The sequence below is a fragment of the Oncorhynchus keta genome, chromosome 11, assembly GCF_023373465.1.
Source record: "Oncorhynchus keta strain PuntledgeMale-10-30-2019 chromosome 11, Oket_V2, whole genome shotgun sequence".
Lineage (NCBI taxonomy): Eukaryota > Metazoa > Chordata > Actinopteri > Salmoniformes > Salmonidae > Oncorhynchus > Oncorhynchus keta.
In genome coordinates, this window is record NC_068431.1 from 14,403,588 (window position 1) to 14,428,937 (window position 25,350).

Consider the following 25,350-nt stretch of genomic DNA (forward strand, 5'->3'; position numbering starts at 1 on the left):
CTGGTTAATGGACAACCTTATTCTAATTAATCATACTTCTTTTTAATTACTTTTGTTGATGAGAATAGAAAATAAAAATGTTTTTCTCACAGTTAAATGCAGAATTATTCTAGACTTCACAAAGATATTACAAACTACATTTGAAAATCATTTTCCATGGTGGTGTGTGAGGCTCTTTGATGTCTATTTAACTCTTATGACCTTACTAAATAAAAAAATACAAATTTCAATCACAAATGAGACAGCACACGCACGCAATCTCAAAGCCACAAAAGCATCTGGCAGTGGAGTGGTTAACGTTCTCCTCTGAGCTCTGAATGTTATTGTTTGCCATCAGAATGATGAATTCTCTCGTTCCGATGATGTGATGATGACTCATAGTCCTACATCCCATTCACGCTCATTCTATTCTGATCTCATAGAGTTACATGAGGCTAACAAAGTGATGCTAATAATACAATCACGTCAGCAACAAATAATAAAATCAATACAAAATTCAAATGTCCCCAAAATATGCATGTTCACTCCATTTGTAGAGGGACCACTAGATTTTGCAGATAGCCTTGTATAAGGCCAAGCTATGATATAATTTCTACTCGACTAGAGTAGTATGACAGGGGTGGAATTACTTTGAAAGATCATACTACTATCAAGATGTCTTTTCACTGCCATAAAAACAATCTTGATCGACCTCGGACACTTTCCTTTATTGTACGGTGTCAAATCAGCTTTCTATTACTGTCATCATGAGGGTCCATCATGGGCTTAGAGTGTTTTTGTGTCTGGACAGGGCTTTACAGTAGAAATAGCTACGTGCTGTGAAAGGCAGCGCCCCCAACATGACATTATCCCCTCAGCAGCTCAGTCACCTCAGTCTGATCATCACTGGCTGGATTTCCATGCTAGGAGATTTGCCAGGGGTGATTAGAAGTTGAGGTCTCCTACACGCTACCCTTTTGTTAGGAGCTCAGCTAGAATCCATAGCCTGCAGGAAAACACATCACAACCGCATCTAACCGTGCCTGAAGATTTGCGCGGGGGGGGGGATTGGATGAATAAGTGGGTTTGGGGAAGTGGGAGGGGCATGCGACAGCCAGTCATGAGGCTGGTTTAAGGCAGCAGCCTCCATCCTTCGTTAACCCACCACAGTCTTTCCCACTATCATAAATAGAGACAGCAAGCTGTGTTGCCATGGAAACAACTCGCCGGCTCTAACTTTGTTACGTCTTCACAACCCTTCCCCCACCCCCCCAAAAAGCAAGTGTTAAAATCCCAAATGATGCATGGAATGCAAACAAAGTAATGTGTTGGGCATGGTAACATTTACTTATAGAACAGAGAAACACTGTTCAGTATTCAGATTCCTTCTCACCTAAATGAGCACAGCGACTGAATCATTACATTACTCTATTTGACCAGTTGGACTAATAGGCGTGGTGGCCCTTACTGAACAGAGGCGCCCATCTAGAAAGTTCTGTGTGGATTTGTAGTTGTTTAGCTCAGTTTTTGGTATTCCTTCCACTCAATTTAGCTCAATGTGCAGAAGCACTGCCACTTGATTCAGATCAACACATCTTCTAACAAGGTTTGCCTCCACACACACAGTAGGTAGCAGGGAAGAACATTTTAGAGATAAAGAGTAATAGTGTCGGTCACACCGGTCACGCCTGTGGCTGATAGAAAACGCTGTCACAAGGAAATCATGGATGAATGATGACAAATAAATCAAGTATATCAAATGAAATCTCAAATAAACTCATATTTAACTTCTTACCACTCCCAGCAGTGAAGTGGTCCTCTCTATTCACCTATCAGAGAAGCCTGCTGTGTCAACCTTAAGACTACTGCTTTATTCATGGCCTTATCAATAACTAAAACGTATTCTGCACATGTCTAACCATGCCAGTGGCACACAGCAACCCAGAAGATGTTGTATAGCGGTACTCTGAGAGTGTTTACTGGGGGGAATGTTGCAAGAAATATGTGTGCCAGCATCACATCTCCGCAGCATCTCCGTAGCTGATTGGTCTACCCACCCACAGTCACACACTCTCTCTCACTCACTCTCTCTCTGGCTGTCTTCACTCTCTCTCTCGCTCTCTCTTTCTCTCTCTCTCTTTCGCTTCCATTGTACCTTAATCAGCAGATACATCAAAAAGCAGCTGGGCACAGCACAGCCAGTACATACACTGTGGATGACTTTAAGAGCAGGGAAGAAAGACAGCTAATCTTCTGAGCACCGTTGATGTCTATGACAGCCACAGAGAGAGAATAAAGGACAGGGTATTTGCTCCAAAATGGAATATAATGTAACATATTCATACAGTTTTCCTTTCAGAGCCATATAATCATTACCATATATGTATTTCATTTTATTGGGATGATAGATAAATAAATAGAAAATAATTTTTCCACTGCAATAATCTGTCTCTGAATTGATCTGCCTTCTTTAATCGTAACAACGACAAATAGATAACCCTACCTAACCCACTGCTGTGTTTTTAAATTGCCTATTTATCTAAAAGGGAGGCTGTGTGCGAATACTGTGCTTTCTCACTCACACGGAACCTATTAACCAGGAGGCAATACATTACAATATCTTATGTTAGTTAATATGACTTGATGAGACAAATACTACTACTCTAATTTCACTCATTATTTCTTAATGTCTTGAACAAGTTACATTTGAAGAGTTGATAAGATATGCTTGTTACAAACATCAGTATAAAACACTAGTACAGATACAGTATAGTACAGTATAGAACCGATACAAGCATGTACAGCTGATTATTGGAATCTTAAATTCAACTGTCTCAACTGAAAAACAATCAATAAGAATAGCAGCCATAAATAAGCTGATTGTCAATAGCCTAGAGTTGATTGAAGCACCGGTGCGTCAATCTAAGTTACATAACAAAACGATCCCCATCAAAATCTTTCAGTTTAAGATAGAGATACGGTGCTTTGCAAAAGTATTCACCTCCTTGTCATTTTTCCTATTTTGTTGCATTACAAGCTGTAATTTAAATGGATTTTTATTTGGATTTCATGTAACCGACATACACAAAATAGTCCAAATTGGTGAAGTGAAATCTAAGAAATAACTTGATTTAAAATAGGAATGATGGATGAAGGAATGATGGATGGCGCTAAACACAGGGAAATTCTTGAGGGAAACCTGTTTCAGTCTTCCAGAGATTTGAGACTGGGACAGAGGTTCACCTTCCTGCAGGACAATGACCCTAAGCATTCTGCTAAAGCAACACTCAAGTGATTTAAGGGGAAACATTTAAACGTCTTGTAATGGCCTAGTCAAACCCAGACCTCAATCCAATTGAGAATTTGTGGTACGACTTAAAGATTGCTGTACACCAGCAGAACCCATCCAACTTGAAGGAGTTGGAGCAATTTTGCCTTGAAGAATGGGCAAAAATCCCAGTGACTAGATGTGCCAAGCTTATAGGGACATACCCCAAGAGACTTGCAGCTGTAATTGCTGCAAAAGGTGGCTCTACGAAGTATTGACTTTGGGGGGGTGAATAGTTATGCACGCTCAAGTTTTCAGTTTTTTTTGTCTTATTTCTTGTTTGTTTCACAATAAAAAATATTTTGCATTTTCAGAGTGGTAGGCATGTTGTGTACATTAAATTATACAAACCCCCTGAAAATCTATTTTAATTCCAGGTTGTAAGGAAACAAAATAGGAAAAATGCCAAGAGGATACTTTCGCAAGTTACTGTATTGCGTCTCAATCCACCGCATCTGGCAGTGTAGCACTTCCGCATCTGCAGTGAAAGGTGGCAGAGTTAGAGTGGTGTTTGTCAGACCGTGTCACCGTCTCATCACAAACATCACGGTGTTCTCTGGGACTCGTCTGAAGGTAACCAGTTCCGGATTCAAAAACTAATGGAAGTATGGAGGTAGTTTTGTTCCTACCTTAAAAATAGAGGTTCAATATGTGGAAATATATATATATGTATATATTTCCTACGATACCTCAAAACTTGCTTCTTATGATTAATTGTTTTACTGTCCTTTTTGTCATTTACTGTAATTTTTGTGACTTTTATGGGCTTTAGTAGTAAAGGCCCAAATCAATATTTTATCAAATATATATATATATTTTTATATACCTAAAGGGGTCCTACAATTCTAAATCAAATAGCTAAATGATCCATAGTATAACCATCTTAAAACAATTCCATATGTCAGTTTATGCATCAAGGTCAACCTCATTCCCCTACTCCTCTCTCTGCCATGTGATGAACAGCACCAGGTAGGCAACAGCACCACAGGAACCCTGCAGCAAACATAGTACAGGCTGGGACTGGTGCTGAAAAACCCTCTTCCTTACACTCACATAAAGGCTGTATTATGGAGCTCTGAAAGCTCTTTTAATAAATACTAGGCCATGGGAGACACTGGGCGATGCGCAGAGAGAGGAGAAGGTAAAACAAGGACAACCCAGCTGGACAGTACTCTGCTCTGCTAAGGAGAAGCTTCAGACTGACCAACAAGAGTCTTCCTTTTGAACGCTGTTGCGTACGAGCTGACACACACACAGCACTCTCTCTCACACACACACGCATATCCACAGTCACAGCACTCTCTCTCTCACACACACGCATATCCACACACACAGCACTCTCTCTCACACACACGCATATCCACAGTCACAGCACTCTCTCTCACACACACGCATATCCACAGTCACAGCACTCTCTCTCACACACACGCATATCCACAGTCACAGCACTCTCTCTCACACACACGCATATCCACAGTCACAGCACTCTCTCTCACACACACGCATATCCACAGTCACAGCACTCTCTCTCTCACACACACGCATATCCACACACACAGCACTCTCACACACACGCATATCCACAGTCACAGCACTCTCTCTCACACACACGCATATCCACAGTCACAGCACTCTCTCTCACACACACGCATATCCACAGTCACAGCACTCTCTCTCACACACACGCATATCCACAGTCACAGCACTCTCTCACACACACGCATATCCACAGTCACAGCACAGTCACAGCACTCTCTCTCACACACACGCATATCCACAGTCACAGCACTCTCTCTCACACACACGCATATCCACAGTCACAGCACTCTCTCTCACACACACGCATATCCACACACACAGCACTCTCTCTCACACACACGCATATCCACACACACAGCACTCTCTCTCACACACACGCATATCCACACACACAGCACTCTCTCTCACACACACGCATATCCACACACACAGCACTCTCTCTCACACACACGCATATCCACACACACACCACTCTCTCTCACACACACGCATATCCACAGTCACAGCCACTCGCAGCCAGCATAGAAGTTGTAATTCCACTGTGAACAGACAGTAACACTCAGCCAGAATAGAGGTTGTAATTCCACTGTGGACAGACGGTAACACTCAGCCAGAATAGAGGTTGTAATTCCACTGTGAACAGACGGTAACACTCAGCCAGAATAGAGGTTGTAATTCCACTGTGGACAGACAGTAACACTCAGCCAGAATAGAGGTTGTAATTCCACTGTGAACAGACGGTAACACTCAGCCAGAATAGAGGTTGTAATTCCACTGTGGACAGACGGTAACACTCAGCCAGAATAGAGGTTGTAATTCCACTGTGAACAGACGGTAACACTCAGCCAGAATAGAGGTTGTAATTCCACTGTGAACAGACGGTAACACTCAGCCAGAATAGAGGTTGTAATTCCACTGTGAACAGACGGTAATAAGATAATTCTACCAATCTGGTTTATTATACTGACTTTAGAAAACCAACCAATGTGATTTGTCAGTGATACTTTTCCTTTGCTTCGACACAAACTCATTAATTGATGGGCGACAGACTTACTCTATCAAAATTGAGATATAGTGTAGTAATTGAATCCAGAGCTACATGTGAAGGGACGTTAGTAAGGCAATGTGATGAGGATCACTCTGTTCCCATCACAATCTCAATGAAAGTGTAGGTCTGCTGTGATTAGTTACCACTGAGTGTATGTCAACCGGTTTACGTTCGGCATGAAGTAGTAGGGACTCACCGAACACAGTCCTGGCTGGGACGGACTCTCTGTTGAGCCAGAAGGACACCTGGGACAGGATCACCGTCATGATGCAGGGCAGGTACGTCTGGATGACAAAATAACCAATCTTCCTCTTCAGGTGGAAGTGTGTCGTCATGACAACATACTCTCCTGTTTTTCAGGAAGGTGGGACAGAGGGAAACAGAGAGTTGAAAAGCATGAGAAGGGGCTGTGTCATCTGAGTTGGAGAGCCACTTCATAGAGCTCTAGTGCTCCTGTGAATCCTAAATATTTGATCTGATATACTCCAAAAATGTGTGAGAGTGCAGTTCTTCTCTGCGTCAACGTACACCCCTTCCAAAACAGAAATAAAAGCCCATTAGAAAGAAAAGATATGGAAACTAATACATCCAATCAGTCTATGTAGTGTGCTGGTGTTGTGCACTCCATTATCTTCAGCTGTCGTGTAAGACCATTAAACCATACCGAACAGGAAGTCTGTCTATGTGTGCTTTGTAGAGGTTAGTCATGTTATGGACATGGAGTAGTTTTATTGCCAGTCATTTATTACTATTGTTTAGGCCTCATTTATCAACTAATTCAATAATGTGGCATGGAGTTAGTTGATAATAACCCAATTCATCAATGCATTTAGAGCAATACCATATTGAATGCTCTGCGACAGCACTGGGAATGACTTATGTCAGAGTTACCCAACTGGCGGCCGCGGGTGGATTTATTTGAAATATGTTGCCAAGTATTCCCACACAGAGAGAAACGTGATTGTATACAAATGTTTGCAAGGTTTGAAATGATTATTTTTTAGTCAAATATTAGATTTGTTTGGGCTTCTTGCAGTCAACTTGCATACAAATGATTTGAAATCATGTTTCCGGCCCCCGACCATCGGCTGAAGAAAACATTGGCCAGTGGCTGAATTGAGTTGATGATCCCTGACCTAGGTAGTAATACATTGGCTTTTTATGTTTGACAGAGATTTAAACAAAGGAATCATTCAATGGTCATGCAACATTAATTACATTGTTTTGGTAAATCAATGGTTCCTCAGAATTAGCATATATAATTGAATGAGATAGGTATTGACACTATCAAACACAGACCAATACAGAAACACTCAAATCTACCTTTCGGCCTGCAGTTAAATGCACTGTTTTTTTATTTGTATTTTTTTATTTCACCTTTATTTAACCAGGTAGGCTAGTTGAGAACAAGTTCTCATTTGCAACTGCGACCTGGCCAAGATAAAGCATAGCAGTGTGAACAGACAGTAACACAGAGTTACACATGGAGTAAACAATTAACAAGTCAATAACACAGTAGAAAAAAAGGGGAGTCTATATACAATGTGTGCAAAAGGCATGAGGTAGGCGAATAATTACAATTTTGCAGATTAGCACTGGAGTGATAAATGATCAGATGGTCATGTACAGGTAGAGATATTGGTGTGCAAAAGAGCAGAAAAGTAAATAAATAAAAACAGTATAAAAACAGTATGGGAATGAGGTAGGTGAAAATGGGTGGGCTATTTACCAATAGACTATGTACAGCAGCAGCGATCGGTTAGCTGCTCAGATAGCTGCTCAGATAGCTGTAAAGGGGTCACCGATTTTACTTTGTCACTACCTTTGCCAGTATCAATGTACCAAAAAGAAAGTAAAGGATGTGATGCCCACAAGGGAAATGACAAATCTGGGACATGTTCTCAGAGTAAGCCTACAAACACAGAGCAGTGGAAGTGAGAGAACAGAGAAGGAAGTTTAATGTAGGTACCCACCACATGACCAAAAGTATGTGGACATCTGCTTGTCGAACATCTCATTCCAAAATCATGGGTATTAATATGGAGTTGGTCACTCATTCGCTGCTATAACAGCCACCACTCTTCTGAGAAGGCTTTCAACTAGATGTTGGAGCATTGATACAAGGACTTGCTTCCGTTCAGCTATAAGAGCATTAGTGAGGTCCAGCACTGGTGTTGGGCGATCAGGCCTGGCTCGCAGTCAGTGTTCCAATTTATCCCAAAGGTGTTCCATGGGGTTGACATCAGAGCTCTGAACAGGCTAGTCAAGTTCTTCCACAACGATCTCATCAAACCCTTTCTGTATGGACCTTGCTTTGTCTCTCTCTGCCTCTGTCTCTCTCTCTGTCCTCTCTGCCTATGTCTCTCTCTCTCCCTCCCTCCCTCCAATGTCTGCAAGCTTTACACCAATCCAGTCGACACTTAGCATCGCGCATGGTGATCTTAGGCTTGTGTGGGGCTACTCAGACATGGAAATCCATATTATGAAGCTCCCGACGAACAGTTCTTGTGCTGACGTTGCTTCCAGAGGCAGTTTGGAACTTAGTAGTGAGTGTTGCAACCGAGGACAGACTATTCTTACGCGCTTCATGCCTCAGCACTCGGCGGTCCCGTTCTGTGAGCTTGTGTGGCCTACCACTTCACGGCTGAGACGTTGTTGCTCCTAGATATTTCCACTTCATAAAAACAGCACTTACAGTTGACTGGGGCAGCTCTAGCAGGGCAGTAATTTAACGAACTGACTTGTTGAAAAGGTGACATCCGATGACGGTGCAACATTGAAAGTCACTGAGCTCTTCAGTAAGGCAACTCTACTGCCAATGTTTGTCTATGGAGATTGCATGGTGGTGTGCTCGATTTTATACACCTGTCAGAAATGGGTGTGGCTGAAATAGCCGAATCCACAAAATTGAAGGGTTGTCCACATACTTTTGTAAATATAGTGTACTTTACAAGGGAAACAGACCTGTGCTGGACTGGACAACCCCAGAGTCCACGCTTTGCCCCATCAGATCATACTGGTTGAGCCGAGAGCCATCTTCAGCCACCACAACAGACTGGGCTGCCCCTCTCGTCCACACGTACACAACCTCAGCCCTGGTGTAAGCATCTGTCAGGAAGAAGAGAGAGCAGTGGTGTGTATTGAAGGATGCCAAGGAGAGTCAGGCTTCCCCCCCAAAATGACCAAGAAATAAACATAAAATAATTAATATTTTGTTTGTGTTTAATAATTTTCCTTCAATTCGCAAGTGGCTGAATGTATCTCACCGGAGAAAAGCATCTGAGCGAGTAAAACAGCGCCCCTCTGTCTCTGTATGTGTAGGCCATCTATTTGATGCTGTCTGGTCAAAAAGAGTATGACATTGTTGCCGCCAGTAGCATTGAATGCAAAATACAAAATAATAGCCAATCAGCGTTGCGCTCAACTGTGGCCCTGGCGCACCAAAAAAAAGCTAGTTGGGATTTGGGATCACTCCAATCACATCACATCGAGAGCAATACGTCATTGACAGAAACATCTTGTTGTGTTGTTGTCCTCCGGTGGCTAGCAGGTTAAAATTGTCTCTTTCCTAAATTATCCGTGTATGGAGATAGGGATTTGGACTTGTGGTTTTACTTAATTCTCCGTACTGGCCAATGATTATAACGACGATTCTGATCCAACCATTAATTGATATATTGTGCCTCTGGCCTGAGAGGATGGAAGTTCAAAATGTAGCTAGATGTAAAAGGCTAATGTTAACTAGCTAACGTTGCCCATATAAGGAAGTTAGGCTGGCGAACAAGCATTTTAACCAAGTAGCCTAGGACAACAAAAACTAAAAATGTGTCAAATATGACAGTCATAGACCGTAGGGGGAGTCAACATGGTTTTTCTACTTGCACGCACACACACAACACACACACACACACACACACACACACACACACACACACACACACACACACACACACACACACACACACACACACACACACACACACACACACACACACACACACACACACACACACACACACACACACCCCGTTGATTAGACAAAATAGTTTTTGGTGCCTTTTAGTTGTCACTGTATTAGACTAATCATAGGTGATTCAATGATGACGAAACATTGAAGTTGAAATGGTTCTGGAATGGTGGAGGCAGATTCTGTTTCCTTTGCGACTTGCGGTAAAACTCTGTGGTTCTAAATCAATAGTTGTTTAGTAGTCAGAAAATGTGGGGAACATTAACTTATCATGCTGTAGTTCATGTAACTGTAAAATGCAATATGCTTTGTGGACTTCACCAGACAGAGGTTGCTCTCCGGTTTAGTGATGAAACAAAGGTGTGGTTGAATTTATTCTGCCACTGTGTTCTTACTGTCTCTGACTTAGGCCTATCTATATATCACAGTGGCAAGGCATTTGAACTAACAGGTTGTAGAGAAAACAACGTAATTATCACAACACATAGGTTGTAATATGGCTTTTTTTCTGTGTTCCCCAGTGATTATACCCACACACCACTACTGAGAGAGAGGGAAAGAGAAACAAACAACATCTCAATCTGACTGACCTTTAAACAACCAGATTTCTTCCCACCTGGTGACCCAGCCAACATGTAAAGTGTTGCTTCAGCACTGTTGAGGATTTGTACTGCAGAGGAGCCTCATCAATGTAATATTCAGCAAGCCAGTTTAAAGTTGAGAGTTGGTCTTTATTCAAGGTGTGTTATTCTGAACAAACTGACTCATTATCGTTGGGCTCCTCCTCTCTCTCTCTCACTCTGTCTCTCTCTCACTCTGTATGTCTCTCTCTCACTCTGTATGTCTCTCTCTCACTCTGTATGTCTCTCTCTCACTCTGTATGTCTCTCTCTCACTCTGTATGTCTCTCTCTCACTCTGTATGACTCTCTCTCACTCTGTATGTCTCTCTCTCACTCTGTATGTCTCTCTCTCACTCTGTATCTCTCTCCCTGTATCTCTCTCTCTCTCTCTCTCTCTCTCTCTCTCTCTCTCTCTCTCTCTCTCTCTCTCTCTCTCTCTCTCTCTCTCTCTCTCTCTCTCTCTCTCTCTCTCTCTCTCTCTCTCTCTCTCTCTCTCTCTCTCTTCAAAGGGGCTTTATTTGCATGAGAAACATATGTTTACATTACCAAAGGTAGTGAAATAAACAATACACAAAAGTGAGAAGACATAAAACATCAACAAAAAACTATTTCTCTCTCTCGACTTCTCGAGGATAATTTGGGGTCAGAAGACCTGGCAGCAATGACCAGCTGGCACAATGGAACTGGAAGTATGACAGGGAGTACTGCCTCCGATAAACAGAGGTCTACAGTATGCTGGTGGGTCTTGGTGGGGCCTGGCGGGCCTGGGAGGCCAGGTCCTGCCTGAAAATAGCTGTTACGCCACTGTCAACTCCTATCAGGTACAAGTACTGGGCTTCCTGTTGGAAGGGAAAGACAAAGAGAGCGGGGGAAAACAGCGAATCACTCACAGCTGCCGAACTTCAGTGGGCAAGCATGGGCATCCATGGGGAAGTCCTCCAGGTGCATGGGACACTCTGCCCTTACAGTCAGTCTGGAGGGAGGGAGGGAGGGAGGGAGGGAGGGAGGGTGGGAGAAAGAGAAAGAGAAAGAGAAAGAGAAAGAGAAAGAGAAAGAGAAAGAGAAAGAGAAAGAGAAAGAGAAAGATAGACAGACAGAGACAGAGATGAGAGACAGAGAAAGAGAAAGAGAAAGCGAAAAAGAGAAAGAGAGAGCGAGAGCGAGAGAGACACACAGAGAGAGAAAGATAGACAGAGAGAGAGAGAGAGAGACAGACAGAGACAGAGATGAGAGACAGAGAAAGAGAAAGAGAAAGCGAGAAAGAGAAAGCGAAAAAGAGAAAGAGAGCGAGAGAGAGCGAGAGAGAGCGAGAGAGAGAGAGCGAGAGAGACACAGAGAGAGAGAAAGATAGACAGAGAGAGAGAGAGAGACAGACAGACAGAGACAGAGATGAGAGACAGAGAAAGAGAAAGAGAAAGCGAAAGAGAAAGAGTGAGAGCGAGAGCGAGAGAGACCAGAGAGAGAAAGATAGACAGAGAGAGAGAGAGAGAGAGAGAGAGAGAGAGAGAGAGAGAGAGACAGACAGAGACAGAGATGAGAGACAGAGAAAGAGAAAGAGTGAGAGCGAGAGCGAGAGAGACACACAGAGAGAGAAAGATAGACAGAGAGAGAGAGAGAGAGAGAGAGAGAGAGAGAGAGAGAGAGAGAGAGAGAGAGAGAGAGAGAGAGAGAGAGAGAGAGAGAAAGACAGACAGAGACAGAGATGAGAGCGAGATAAGATACAACAAAAGCCTTTTGCAAATCTAATTGAAGGAATGGAGGGACACTGCTGCAAAGCTCTGAGCAGCAGCCTTTTCCTGACAGCACAGTGAAAAGGGGAATGTCAAACGAACCATGACATGTCACCCATTCGTCATCTCTACAACATAAATATTAACTCACACTGCGTCCTTATCTGCTAATAAATATGTTAAAGAATGTTTTATGGCCACCCTCTGTGACCCACACGTTAGCTCCATTTTGTGGGCCATGGAAATTCACATCTGGGACCATTATTTATGATGATTCAGCTCAAATGAAAACTCACAGCGAGCCTCCACTCTACCACTCTAGTCTACACTACTCGCTCCACTCACTATGGTTCTTGTGCTCTCCACTGCCACTCACTTTTAAGGATAAATCATTTGCTGGATACCAACAGTATTTTCTAGAGCATAAGTTACAAAAACATTATAATGTACTGGAATCTAACTGGAGACTGATAGATGTATGCTTATTATCTGTAGAGAAAACCACGTTCTGCTTCCCAGTGAGGATTTCCACTTTCAGTGTTAAAAATACCTCTTCCTAAATCTAATATGAAGAAAGCAGACTATATCCCAGTTGGGAAAATGGTTTCTCTCACCTCATAGTATAGAGCAGAGTTCCCTCCTCTGTGATTCGTAGGAGTTTGTTGGGCATAGTCATGTTGTGTGCCACAGACTTCTTGCCATTGTGAAAGAATGTATCAGGGGTCCAGATTTTACTGGCCATCAGGTTGTTCAAACGGAGAACCGCCATTGGCCCTTTAAATTTTAGCCGCTCGTCCTTCCAGCTTTGACGGAAGAACACATCAATGGTGTATTCCTGTAAGAGAGAATGCAAGATCAGCACCTGGAAGAGGTAGGTTGTCCTGCCCTAATCGTCCTATATCTGCCAGACATGTTACAGACCACATGCTGCTGAGTAATGCACACGCCCACTTTTCACCACTTTGTTTCTCTCTCACGTCACTCAGGCTTCCATGTAGCGGCATTGGTCTATTTGTCCTGCTGGTGACTGTCTTGTCTTGTCAAGGAAGAGGCTTCAACAAAGGTAGGTCTATCTAACTGGTGGAGTGGCTTCCGTCTCTGTCTTCCAGCTTGTCCTCATGAATGTGTCCTCCATAAACATGAGGAAGAAGCACAGTGCTCTAGATTTTAGCGCACCAAACAATACAAACACTGGCATGATATATCACTCTAACATGCACTAATAACTATGGCTAAGAATGTCATTGTTTCAGAATGCCTGACAGAGTTAGCTAGCCAGTGAAATTAAAAGGTGCTTCTCAGTTTTCTCCCGACCGTGAGGTAATTAGTTTGAACGGTAACAGAGCAGTGAGTTAATTAGTGTGAATGGTAACAGATCAATGAGGTAATTACTTTGAACGGTAACAGATCAATGAGGTAATTACTTTGAACGGTAACAGATCCGTGAGGTAATTAGTGTGAACGGTAACAGATCCGTGAGGTAATTAGTGTGAACGGTAACAGATCCGTGAGGTAATTAGTGTGAACGGTAACAGATCCGTGAGGTAATTAGTGTGAATGGTAACAGATCAATGAGGTAATTACTTTGAACGGTAACAGATCAATGAGGTAATTACTTTGAACGGTAACAGATCCGTGAGGTAATTAGTGTGAATGGTAACAGATCTGTGAGGTAATTACTTTGAACGGTAACAGATCCGTGAGGTAATTACTTTGAACGGTAACAGATCCGTGAGGTAATTAGTGTGAACGGTAACAGATCAATGAGGTAATTACTTTGAACGGTAACAGATCAATGAGGTAATTACTTTGAACGGTAACAGATCCGTGAGGTAATTAGTGTGAACGGTAACAGATCCGTGAGGTAATTACTTTGAACGGTAACAGATCCGTGAGGTAATTACTTTGAACGGTAACAGATCCGTGAGGTAATTAGTGTGAACGGTAACAGATCCGTGAGGTAATTAGTGTGAACGGTAACAGATCCGTGAGGTAATTAGTGTGTACGGTAACAGATCCGTGAGGTAATTAGTGTGAACGGTAACAGATCCGTGAGGTAATTAGTGTGTACGGTAACAGATCCGTGAGGTAATTAGTGTGAACGGTAACAGATCCGTGAGGTAATTAGTGTGAATGGTAACAGATCCGTGAGGTAATTACTTTGAACGGTAACAGATCCGTGAGGTAATTACTTTGAACGGTAACAGATCCGTGAGGTAATTAGTGTGAACGGTAACAGATCCGTGAGGTAATTAGTGTGAATGGTAACAGATCCGTGAGGTAATTAGTGTGAACGGTAACAGATCCGTGAGGTAATTAGTGTGAACGGTAACAGATCCGTGAGGTAATTAGTGTGTACGGTAACAGAGCTGCAAGGTAATGGAAGAGGACTGGGAAAGGGAAGTGGTAGCTTCTGTAGCTGTTTCTTCTGACCAGACCATTCCGTTACTTACTCTAAGGTAGCGCAGGCCCATATGTTAGAGCATGAACAGTAATTAACTCATATTACATCAAATATAAATGGTTCAACTGCATAAATATTGAACCTTCATCGAGACCAGAGGCGGAGAGAAAGAGAGTGAGAGATTCACACAGAGAGGGAAAGAGAGAGAGAGAAACAGATAGAGACAGAGACAGAGAGAGAGAGAGAGAGAGAGGGAGACAGAGAGAGAGAGAGACAGAGAGAGAGAGAGAGAGTGAGAGATTCACACAGAGAGGGAAAGAGAGAGAACAGATAGAGAGAGAGACAGAGAGAGAGACAGAGAGAGAGAAAGAGAGAGAGACAGAGAGACAGAGAGAGAGAGAGAGAGAGAGAGAGAGAGAGAGAGAGAGAGAGAGAGAGAGAGAGAGAGAGAGAGAGAGAGAGAGAGAGAGAGAGAGAGAGAGAGAGAGAGAGACAGAGAGACAGAGAGAGAGACAGAGAGAGAGAGAGATAGAGAGAGAGACATACAGAGAGAGACATAGAGTGAGAGAGAGACAGAGAGAGAGACAGAGAGAGACAGAGAGAGAGAGAGAGAGAGAGAGAGAGAGAGGGGGAGAGAGAGAGAAGAGAGAGAGAGAGAGAGAGAGCGAGAGAGACAGAGACAGAGAGAAACATACAGAGGGAGACATAGAGTGAGAGAGAGAGAGAGAGAGAGAGAGAGAGATACAGAGAGAGATACAGAGAGAGAGAGATACAGAGAGATCCAGAGAGAGATACAGAGAGAGAGGGATACAAAGAGAGAGAGATACAGAGAGAGATACAGAGATACAGAGAGAGAGAGATACAGAGAGAGAGATACAGAGAGAGAGAGAGATACAGAGAGATCCACAGTGGTTAAAGAAGACGTCTCAACCAAGAAATCACGAACAAATCAATCTCACATTAGCCATTGCCATTCAATAAAGAGGACCTATTGAATATTCTACATTATTTTTCACATGGTAGGTACGCTCACTTATGCTAAATTAAATTACTTTTGTCTCATTTGAGGAAGACTAGCCTAATCATTCCTCTGTCAATTGATATCTCAGTGTGATTATGATATCCATCCAATCACATTATCCAGTCATGATAGACATAGGAAGGGTAAAGTCTCTAGCCATGACAACAGCATCTGCTCTCTGTGTTGGCATCCCAAATGGAACCCTATTTCCTATATAGTGCACTTCTTTTGACCAGGACCAAGAGGGTGCCATTAAAATTAGTCAAAAGTAGTGCACTAAGTAGGGAATAGGGTTCCATTTGGAACACGGACTGGGGCTTTGCAATCTAGTCCCAAGCACCTGCTAATACACTGTACATCATGGCCACGTCTAAAGACCAAGGCTACACAAGATCCAGAGTCGTTATACCCACATCAATACCAAGCCTCTCCGCTTGGGTCATGCCATGCAATACAAACTGACATACACGTGTACTTTCATTTAAGACTACAAGCGGCATTTATCTAGGAAATGACTGAGCCAATTGGTCTAATAACATTTCCTTGCTTGTGACATTTCATTTATGTCCAAAAACTAATGGGGGGCTGATCAAATCAATAAACACTTTACCTTTGAAACCACATGAAAATAGGTTAAGGGGAGAACAAGGACACAGAACTGGTGACATTTCAGAGAGGGGAATAACAGAGAGGAAAGACAGGCATACCATGTCATGGTCCGAGACGGGCCCAATACTCGTCACGAAAATGTCAGTCTTGACTTCAGTTACACGCTCTGTTGAACCAAGAAATTAGGAGAGTGAGTGGCGATCAGGGCTCCTCGTTAGCTCTAACTGGCTCGTAATCCTGGGGAGCATTTCTAGCCCATTGATCGTTTCATTCCCCAATTCTCACAGAGCCCCCTTCCAAAATGACACCTTACAATCCCGATTTTCACGTCAATAACCATTTCTGCAGTTCTCCATTTCAGTGGCAGGACCTTTACCCGGGGACTGACTCAATCTCTCCATGAATTTTCAAATCTCTTGGCTGAGATCAAATTCCACCTGGTCTTTATGTGGCTGATGTATTTACAGTAACTTTGTCTGCTGAATAGAGTTATGTTTCTTGAAGTGAATAATGGAAACATGATTTACATCAGGAATGGTGTTAATCATAATGTTTCATTTCTCTCCATTTGCCACTGAAAATATACTAATCCCCTGCCTGTTTGACCTTCCACTCAGTCAATTCCATAAAAATCCTCTTCACGTTCCAGTAGGCCTACATATCTCTCCAAAACTCTGTACAGCTGAGTCGGACATTAATCAGTATCTGCAACAACTGTGTGGCACACAGTGCACTTCCATGAAAAGTGACAAAACTACCCAAGGTTCTCAATGAGAGTATCCTACACCATACACTATTCCTCAAAAGGTTCTCAATGAGAGTATCCTACACCATACACTATTCCTCAAAAGAACGAGGGGAGTTATTTACCGGGGAGCTGTAATTTAAGTTTGCTTTAGTTTTCAAAAGATACTAGTTCTTGATATCATGCTTCTAAGGAAACAAGCTAACAGTAAATCACCCTCCTGTAGATTCCTCTGATACTAGTGCAAAGGCAGAGAAAACAAGATATGAGCATGCTTGTGACGATACGCAAACACATTGCAGATTTATTTTTCATGAAGTAGGACAAAGGACTCCAGTCTGTAGTCAATACGCACGACTGTAAGTCACTTTGGATAAAACTGTCAGCTAAATGGCGTATATATTATATTATATAAGATTATAGTATATTATATTATATTACTTTAAATCCTGTTTTGATGTGCTCTTGACTGCTATCCTCCAAGTAATGGTTTTGGCAAACCATCAATATTAAACCAACAGAATGCTGCAACCTGGTGCCAACAATTCCAAATAACACAACAAATGATTCAGGAAATGACTAGCTTGACAGCATCATGCAATAAACATGTTATTGACTAAATCAAAGACACTCATCACCACCCATCTATCTCCCATCACCTCTATTTCCCTAAACTTCAGAATGATATGAGTTGGTGAGAAACCATTGTACAGTACTGTACCTCCCAACCCTGGTCTGAGACGATTGTCGTAGCCATCTAGAAGACTGTCTAGGATCCGGGTGAACACTGTAGTGTTGTCTTTCTGCTCGTCCGTCTGGCCATTCTGTCCAGAGCTGACGAAAAGGAAGAGCAATTTTGGAAAGTGAATTCGGTGAATCGATGTAGGAGTGTTGGAGAAAAATCCCACCTGAGCAACTTCTCTTGATCCTTTAAAATCTACTTCCTCTGATGATACAGATTTGTAATAAAGCCATATGAATGTGAGAAATAGGTTTATTTTATCCACAGGGCATGAAATTGTACACACACACAGGACTCGTAATTAATTATTTATACCTTAATGTGGTCTCTTAACAGCAAAGGACTCATTGAGTGTGCTCTTTGAGCAACATGAAACAAAATAGTTAATTCATACTCAGAACACCCACAATCAGTAATTGTGTGAGTGGAGAAAACATCTCCACTCATTAATATCTCAACACAATAATCAACAGCAATATAGATTTCATTATGTTGCAAAATATGTATTTTAACAAGTGGAAGTATAGATGGAGAGGGAGATGGTCAGCTTGGGAAGGAGGGGGGGGGGTTATTTTCTCTCTTTCAAAAATAATCACAGAAAAGCCTTTCTCATAGATAATCACAGGACAACTTTTCTCGTAAATAATAGTTTGCCTCTGAGCAATCACCTTCTCTTTTTACACCCAATCGCGGACCACACTGGTTTGATTGCATGCTAAATAAACAGTCCCCAGTGTTTGGAAACAATCTCTGCTCAGAACGTAGCTTCAAGGAGAAGGGGAGGTCATCAAGATAAGTTTAGCATGGACTTGCAAAGGGAAGGGAATGGAATGGAAGGGAAGGGAAGAGGGGGGGAAGGGAAGGGAAGGGAAGGGAGGGGAAGGGAAGGGAAGGGAAGGGAAGGGAAGGGAAGGGAAGGGAAGGGGGAATCTGAAATGGCAAGTAGCAGGAGGAGAGAACAAAACAGCTGAGAGGACATGCATGGGGGCGGCCGCAAATGAGAGAGAGAGAGATAGAGAGTGAGAGAGAAGGTGGGGGCGGGGGGTCAGATCACACGGCTTTAAATGTGAGCAGGTAAACGATTCTTCTAAATAAGGACATGCTACTCACATCACTGCAGGAATGATATAGTTAATGTGCCATCAAACACACCTTTCATTCCCACATAGGCTATTTGTTAAAAATGCAGCTTCCTGACAAAAATACTATTAGGAAATATAAATAAGACAAATAATGAGACAAACAATTGGAACAAGCTTCTGATATCAAACCAATTCCACAGTTATGAATCTCTATTTTGTGTGAAACTTTAAGAAATGGCCAAATCTTCCATGCCATAGCTCAAGAGCCTCGGCCACCAAAACAAATATCTAATGACCTGCCTGCAGGGTCATGTGAGGTTGAAAAACTCTCATCTGAATAACACACACACATACACACACATGTATGTTCTGCTTGCTTGGCTTGCTGATACAATGAGTGAAAACAACATGCCGAAGCTTTTCCATTTTCCCCAGATACAGTAGATTAGTTCATTATATCCTCCTCACAAAAAACACAACAGGAAACGTGCAAGGATGCCTCTTTTTTAAATTTCACCTTTATTTATCAATTAAAAACAAATTATTTTTTACAATGATGGCTTGGCCAGTGACGACTGGGAAGTGCGGTGCAATTATTATTATTGAAATCACAGGACAGTACAGACATCATAACGCAGAAGGACAGGGACATTATGACAAACACAAACGCCAATACAGAACACTTACAGCAGCAGGAGAGCTGATATCACAACACAGCAGAACAGAAACACATGGCAACGACATAACATTTTGTAAAAACAGTAAGCGAAGCCGAGAGGTAAACGAACAAACAGAGCACACGCAGTACATCATGCTATGCTCACTCCGTCACACTAACACAGACTTACACTTACATACACGCCTTGGAGTTCTTTCAAGTGAGGAATAATTCAAATGCGCTTGACATAGAATATATTTGGGAATGGGAGGTGGGGACAGAGGATGGGAGAGGCAGAAGGAGAGAGAGAAGGGGGGGTACAGATAAGCAGAGAGCAATGGACTGGATGTTTAGGAGTTGCAGGGGTCACTTCCTCATAAAACATTATACATCTCTCATACACATGCCTCTCTCCCTCCCTCCTTCCCTGCCTACCTCCCTCGCCTCCCTGCCTACCTCCCTGCCCCCCTCCCTACCTCTCTGCCTCCATCCCTACCTCTCTGCCTCCCTCCCTCCCTGCCTCCCCTGCCTACCTCCCTCGCCTCCCTACCTCCCTACCTCTCTGCCTCCCTCCCCTGCCTACCTCCCTCGCCTCCCTCCCTACCTCTCTGCCTATTCTGTTAAAATATCACAACACCAATATAAACATGTGCTAATGATTATTGCGTTTGTTCAAAAACCCTCCATGGTTTGTTTTTGAGTTCTAGAGGTCAATACAGTCAATCACAACGCAGTAATTACATTGCAGTTTATGGTGACAGTTGTAAGGTGGAGTAATCAGGGAAGGTGTTTATTGGTTAAATGGGCCATCCTTGAAGCAGTGCGGTTAAGATACATTAAACTGTCTGTTGATTAATAGGGAAATGTCACAGCTCACAGAAAATAAATCCTTAAATGGCAATTTCATTAGACTGATTAGATGTGGATGCAGCTCAGACAGTTCTACTGATTTATTTAGGCTAGCAGAATAGAAAGAGAAAAAACTTCATTCATTTAATAGTCAAGCATCTTCATGTGATTCCACATGATCATATGCACACAAAGTTAACTAGGTATATGCGGCTTTATTTGCAAATAGTGAATCGTTGATATTTGCATATTTTTAGTTCAATGTCAAACTTCTCAATGTTAATCCTGAAGACTGGATTAGCATTGAGGTGTAAATGCAAATGTCTGTCATTTCCAATGGTGGGATTAGTAATGTAGTAATCACAAGTCAAAACCTATCATCTCTCATCCCATCTCACTGTGGTACTGAGTGGGTGGTCTGAGCACAGACACCATCTGTATTCCCAAGTCTGACTTTTTATGTTGGACTAACCTCTACTTCAACTGTCACTTGAAACACATACATCTTTTGAATAAATGACAGAATGTCTGAGACATGCACTTCTCTACTCTGGTTGAACATTTAGTGTTATCCTATGTGGTTGCTTAGCATATCGAAACTGTAACACAGTATTTGCTATTTTGGGGAAATCCGCCCCAGCTCCTCTTATTATCGCAATTACAGTGTGGAGTCTTGAAGTGATGCCCTAATTACTGCCATTACAGAGTCATGCACAACATAAAATATGATCAGTTGGCAAAACATGATCATTACAATCATACCTTCTTCTCCAGGATAATCAGGTGTTTGCTCTCAGACTGGCAGTGAGGGATGGATTCCAACATGACATGATTGCAGATCACAAAATATATTCTAATTCCACACTGTTGGGGACTTAAGAGACGAGCGAGCATATTGTCTCCGTAACTAGACCCTAGAACAGAACACAATGATTCTCTTTTCTGGGCCAAATCTAGCTTGACAGTGAACATTTTGTTTGTGTGGTCGAAGCCCACCTTACCTTTTCCCACAAAGCACGTTGGCCACCAGCAAACAGGCCCACACACATAGCAGTATGGCCGTTCCTGTCCGTCCACCCATGGTTGGAGAGTGGTTTGTCACTGAAGAAGGAAGACAACAACTCCACATCAGAAAATAAAACAAAAGATAAAATACCACATCAGAAAATAAGCAGTACCATTGACAAGACTGGCTCAAAAGAGAATCAAACAAGACACAAATCAAGAGGTGAGTGATTCTGAAACCAACAAGATCAAGGAACATAAGAGGCAGGCACCGTTCTAAGACCAGCCTTTCCCAAGAACTATGTTGTATCTTTCAGTTCATATTAGTATCCAGCTTTTGTACACACAAAAAAACGACTTACATTATGATGTGGTGATGGGTCGAACCTCAAAACACTAAATATTTCACAAAAACAGCCTATATAGGCTATCTTAAACCGTACTTTAACGGAACTGCATCCGTAAGCTCATATGTCACAAATCAAACCAAGCGTTCTCGTCACAAGTCAGATGTCAGTTGACACATAAACACACAGCCGTTCGAGACATCAGATATAATTTAGTGTTTTCAGTTTACTATATATTACACTTAATATAATTACCTGAAAAGAAAGATAGCGAGAGCTCGTCTGAACGAATGTGATACACTGGCTGCGATGTATTGGTTTCTTTAAAAAAAAGCTACATTCCATGAAGAATCGATTTCGGATGATCCGTCGACATACATTACATTACGCATGCATATTGCATAAAGAATCAAACACGTTACCGGTTACATAGTCTTGTATGTCATTTGTTTTCATAGCACTTGTATAGCCTACTTAGTTTATTCATAGCCTGCAATTAAAACGCGGCTGAAACCGCATATTAAACCAAATCCTCTTAGATTCACGCATTTTCACCTTCGTCCGAAATCATAATGTCAACCCACTTTCAGAGGATGTAAGTGGTAGGATAATGTTATTGCGTTATGAAAATACAATTGTTGGCCAGATGCCCGTTTAACTGAACCATAAAAATAAAAAAAATGTATATATATATATATATATATATACATAAAACGATGTTTCCCACGGCAGCAGCAATTAATTACCCACGCAAAGATATTGTAATCAATAGCCCCACCATTATCAAACAAACGACTAGAATAACCTGTAAATTAAAGATACATACTGTAGAAGATACGGCGCCGAATTTCTCCAAACTGCACTGGAATATACCGCAAACGAAGCGTATTAAACGATGTGCAATATTCTGTTCAAATATCGTTAGTTGACAAAGGATTTGATAAACCAGGGATAATGCAGCTTAATGGGAAGAAAAACATCATATACACCACACTTTCTGTATTATTCCGTGAAATGTGTCCCCAGTACAAACATCTTGAGTTCAGGGAGATATTGATATTTCTCAATGCTCACCTTAAACATTCGTGTGTGGCGAGTAATTAAGCAACTGAATAATGCTACATTCGGAGCGCTGTCCAGGGATGAAACAACTTGGACAAAACCATGTCATACCACAGCAGATGCCAGTAAATCGTCTTCATTTTCAATAGCTAACTCCACATCATCCACTCCCCGACAGTTGCAACTCATATGTCATCTATTTGAACTGGATTCTGCCTCTGTTAGGCTGAACACAACTCACTGCCGTTCGAACTGCAAGTCAAATTCCCCGACTCCCTTCTCTGCACCGAAAAAGACAAGTCAAATTCCCCGACTCCCTTCTCTGCACCGAATAAGACAAGTCAAATTCCCCGACTCCCTTCTCTGCACCGAATAAGACAAGTCAAATTCCCCGACTCCCTTCTCTGCACCGAATAAGACAAGTCAAATTCCCCGACTCCCTTCTCTGCACCGAAAAAGACAAGTCAAATGAAAATTCACTTACAGCGATATGCCAGAGATGTTCGAGGCTGTCGTATTTTCAAACTTTTATGGATATATTTTCTACACGGATTCGATGAGAACAATCCTCCGAGATCTCAGATCTGACCAAATTTAGCTTGAGTCTCGAGAAGCGGCAGCTGACGATGCTGAGTATGCGCAGGATTCGCGCACTGTTCAATGGTGTGGTTGAGTGAAACTCTTCTCAGTCCCCAACAAATTGGCAATCTAACTACAAAATCTACTCTAAATACCGAGACTGCAGCCAAATAAAGCTTTACTTTACCAGGACAATGGTAAAATATCACTGGGTAAACCGGATATGAAATAGGCTGTGACTTCAAGCCAAGGCGGTTTTATTTTAGAATGGAAGGTGGTACCAACGTCTCATCTGAAGACCAATCCGCCCATTGTTTATATTCAGCATAATGGAACTTCCACTGCTCGAGACTTCATCTCTTTTTCAGTGGCTGCAAAATCAAATCCTCTTCCATTTTCAACCAGCTCCGCTCCCCTTTTCTTCCTGATTGATGTTTCATGTTCTCGGATAAAAGCGGCGTTTTACATTTATAGAATTGGTTATATCAACCAGCACGAGATTTCGCTCTGACCAAAACGAAGACTCCCAACCGATTATTACATTATTATCTCATATCAATGAACACACAATGCAAATAAAAATAACACATTCATACACACGAAGACATTCTTCCCAATGTTAAGAAATGCATATTCCCTCACCCGATATATTTGATGAGACAAGCCTCACTGAAAATGAACTTTAGTCACTCACTGTACCCCAAAAGCCCAGGATTCGCATCGAGATAACAGGACAGCCTGTTTACTGTCAAATATTATGCCGCTATCGCCTGCACTCCACGACTGAGCACAGACAGAGCTGTGCTGTGCTTCTGCAAAAACCGCCTGATGATACCAAGCTTATATTTTTGTAGTCATCTGCGTATTTCAAGTTAAACTACAAACCAGAAGACATTTTAATCATGATGAGATATGTAATAACGGAACATTTATGTAGCCGGTTTATTGACCTCAAAGCAAAATACACACTGATCTTATTGGTTTGTTTGAATACGTTTACAACACACTATGATGACATCCAGACTACTCGTCCTTCATGTACAAATCATAACTCACCAATGCAATATTGGCATTGGGTTTAATTTAACAGACTACGGAGACTGTGATTCCTCTCGTCTGAAATGGAACCGGACATATGTGTTGCTTTACATGTGGTTAATATAGTGCATGTATGAGTTATGTGTAATCAGTAAGGTTTCTGTCGCTCTCGCTCTCTCAGTCTCTCTTGTGCTCTACACAGATAGTGAGGTTGCCTAGTCTACATGCATCGACCTTAGCCTGATCCTGCAAGTGCATAACTCGTTATTCAAAACTAAACGCCGAATTCTGACCAGACGTAATGTTATTGTAACGTAATGTCTTCGCAGACATGCTTCTTCACTGTCCAATGAACAGTGAGTTCATTTGTTTGTGTGTGCGTGTAGGAACGTGGGATATATATATATATATATGTGTGTAACTTACTCTCTTTCTCTTTCTCTCTCTTTCTCTCTCCCGCGTCCCCACACGCACACACAAACAAATGAACTCACTGTTCATTGGACAGTGAAGAAGCATGTCTGCGAAGACATTACGTTACAATAACATTAAGTCTGGTCAGAATTCAGCGAATATATATATATATATATATATATATATATAGAGAGAGAGAGAGAGAGAGAGAGAGAGAGAGAGAGAGAGAGAGAGAGAGAGAGAGAGAGAGAGAGAGAGAGAGAGTGAGAGAGAGAGAGAGAGAGAGAGAGAGAGAGAGACTTCAGTGCAGTGTATGGCGAACTGTCATTTCAGCACCATGGGCAGTTCAAAACCGGACCGCTTGTGGCCAATCAAGTCTATTTCCAATGAAAATCACACCCTTCACAGAGTTCGAACAAAACGACAATGGCCTTTCATCATTTAGATTTGCTCACCTCCTGCATCATCTCTCCTCTGTCTTCTCTGGCCTGCTTTTGAAAAGTTCAAGGGCAATCGAGGAGAGGCGGCGAGGACAGGGAAAGTGGACGAAAATGCGCTTGCATGAAATGACACTTCTTCTCCA

At 42.1% G+C, this 25,350-nt stretch overlaps 1 protein-coding gene across 6 annotated transcripts in view; it reads right to left on the reverse strand.

Moving 5' to 3' along the window:
- The window catches only part of gabra1 (gamma-aminobutyric acid type A receptor subunit alpha1), a 29,209-nt gene extending 3,859 nt beyond the window's left edge, over positions 1 to 25,350 (reverse strand). Inside the window, exons 1-8 of one of the 6 annotated variants that reach the window (XM_052529471.1) lie at positions 25,223 to 25,350; positions 21,324 to 21,423; positions 17,713 to 17,825; positions 16,345 to 16,412; positions 12,827 to 13,047; positions 11,373 to 11,455; positions 8,859 to 9,002; positions 6,091 to 6,243 (exon numbers count right to left, since the gene is read on the reverse strand). In XM_052529471.1, the coding sequence (XP_052385431.1) occupies positions 6,091 to 6,243; positions 8,859 to 9,002; positions 11,373 to 11,455; positions 12,827 to 13,047; positions 16,345 to 16,412; positions 17,713 to 17,825; positions 21,324 to 21,403 (862 nt within the window). In that variant the 5' untranslated portion in view covers positions 21,404 to 21,423; positions 25,223 to 25,350. Of the gene's footprint in view, positions 1 to 6,090; positions 6,244 to 8,858; positions 9,003 to 11,372; positions 11,456 to 12,826; positions 13,048 to 16,344; positions 16,413 to 17,712; positions 17,826 to 21,323; positions 21,424 to 21,929; positions 22,055 to 22,748; positions 23,122 to 23,220; positions 23,720 to 23,957; positions 24,127 to 25,222 lie in introns of those variants that run through there. The other 5 variants (XM_035758951.2, XM_035758950.2, XM_035758952.2 and 2 more) reach the window with 5 other exon arrangements.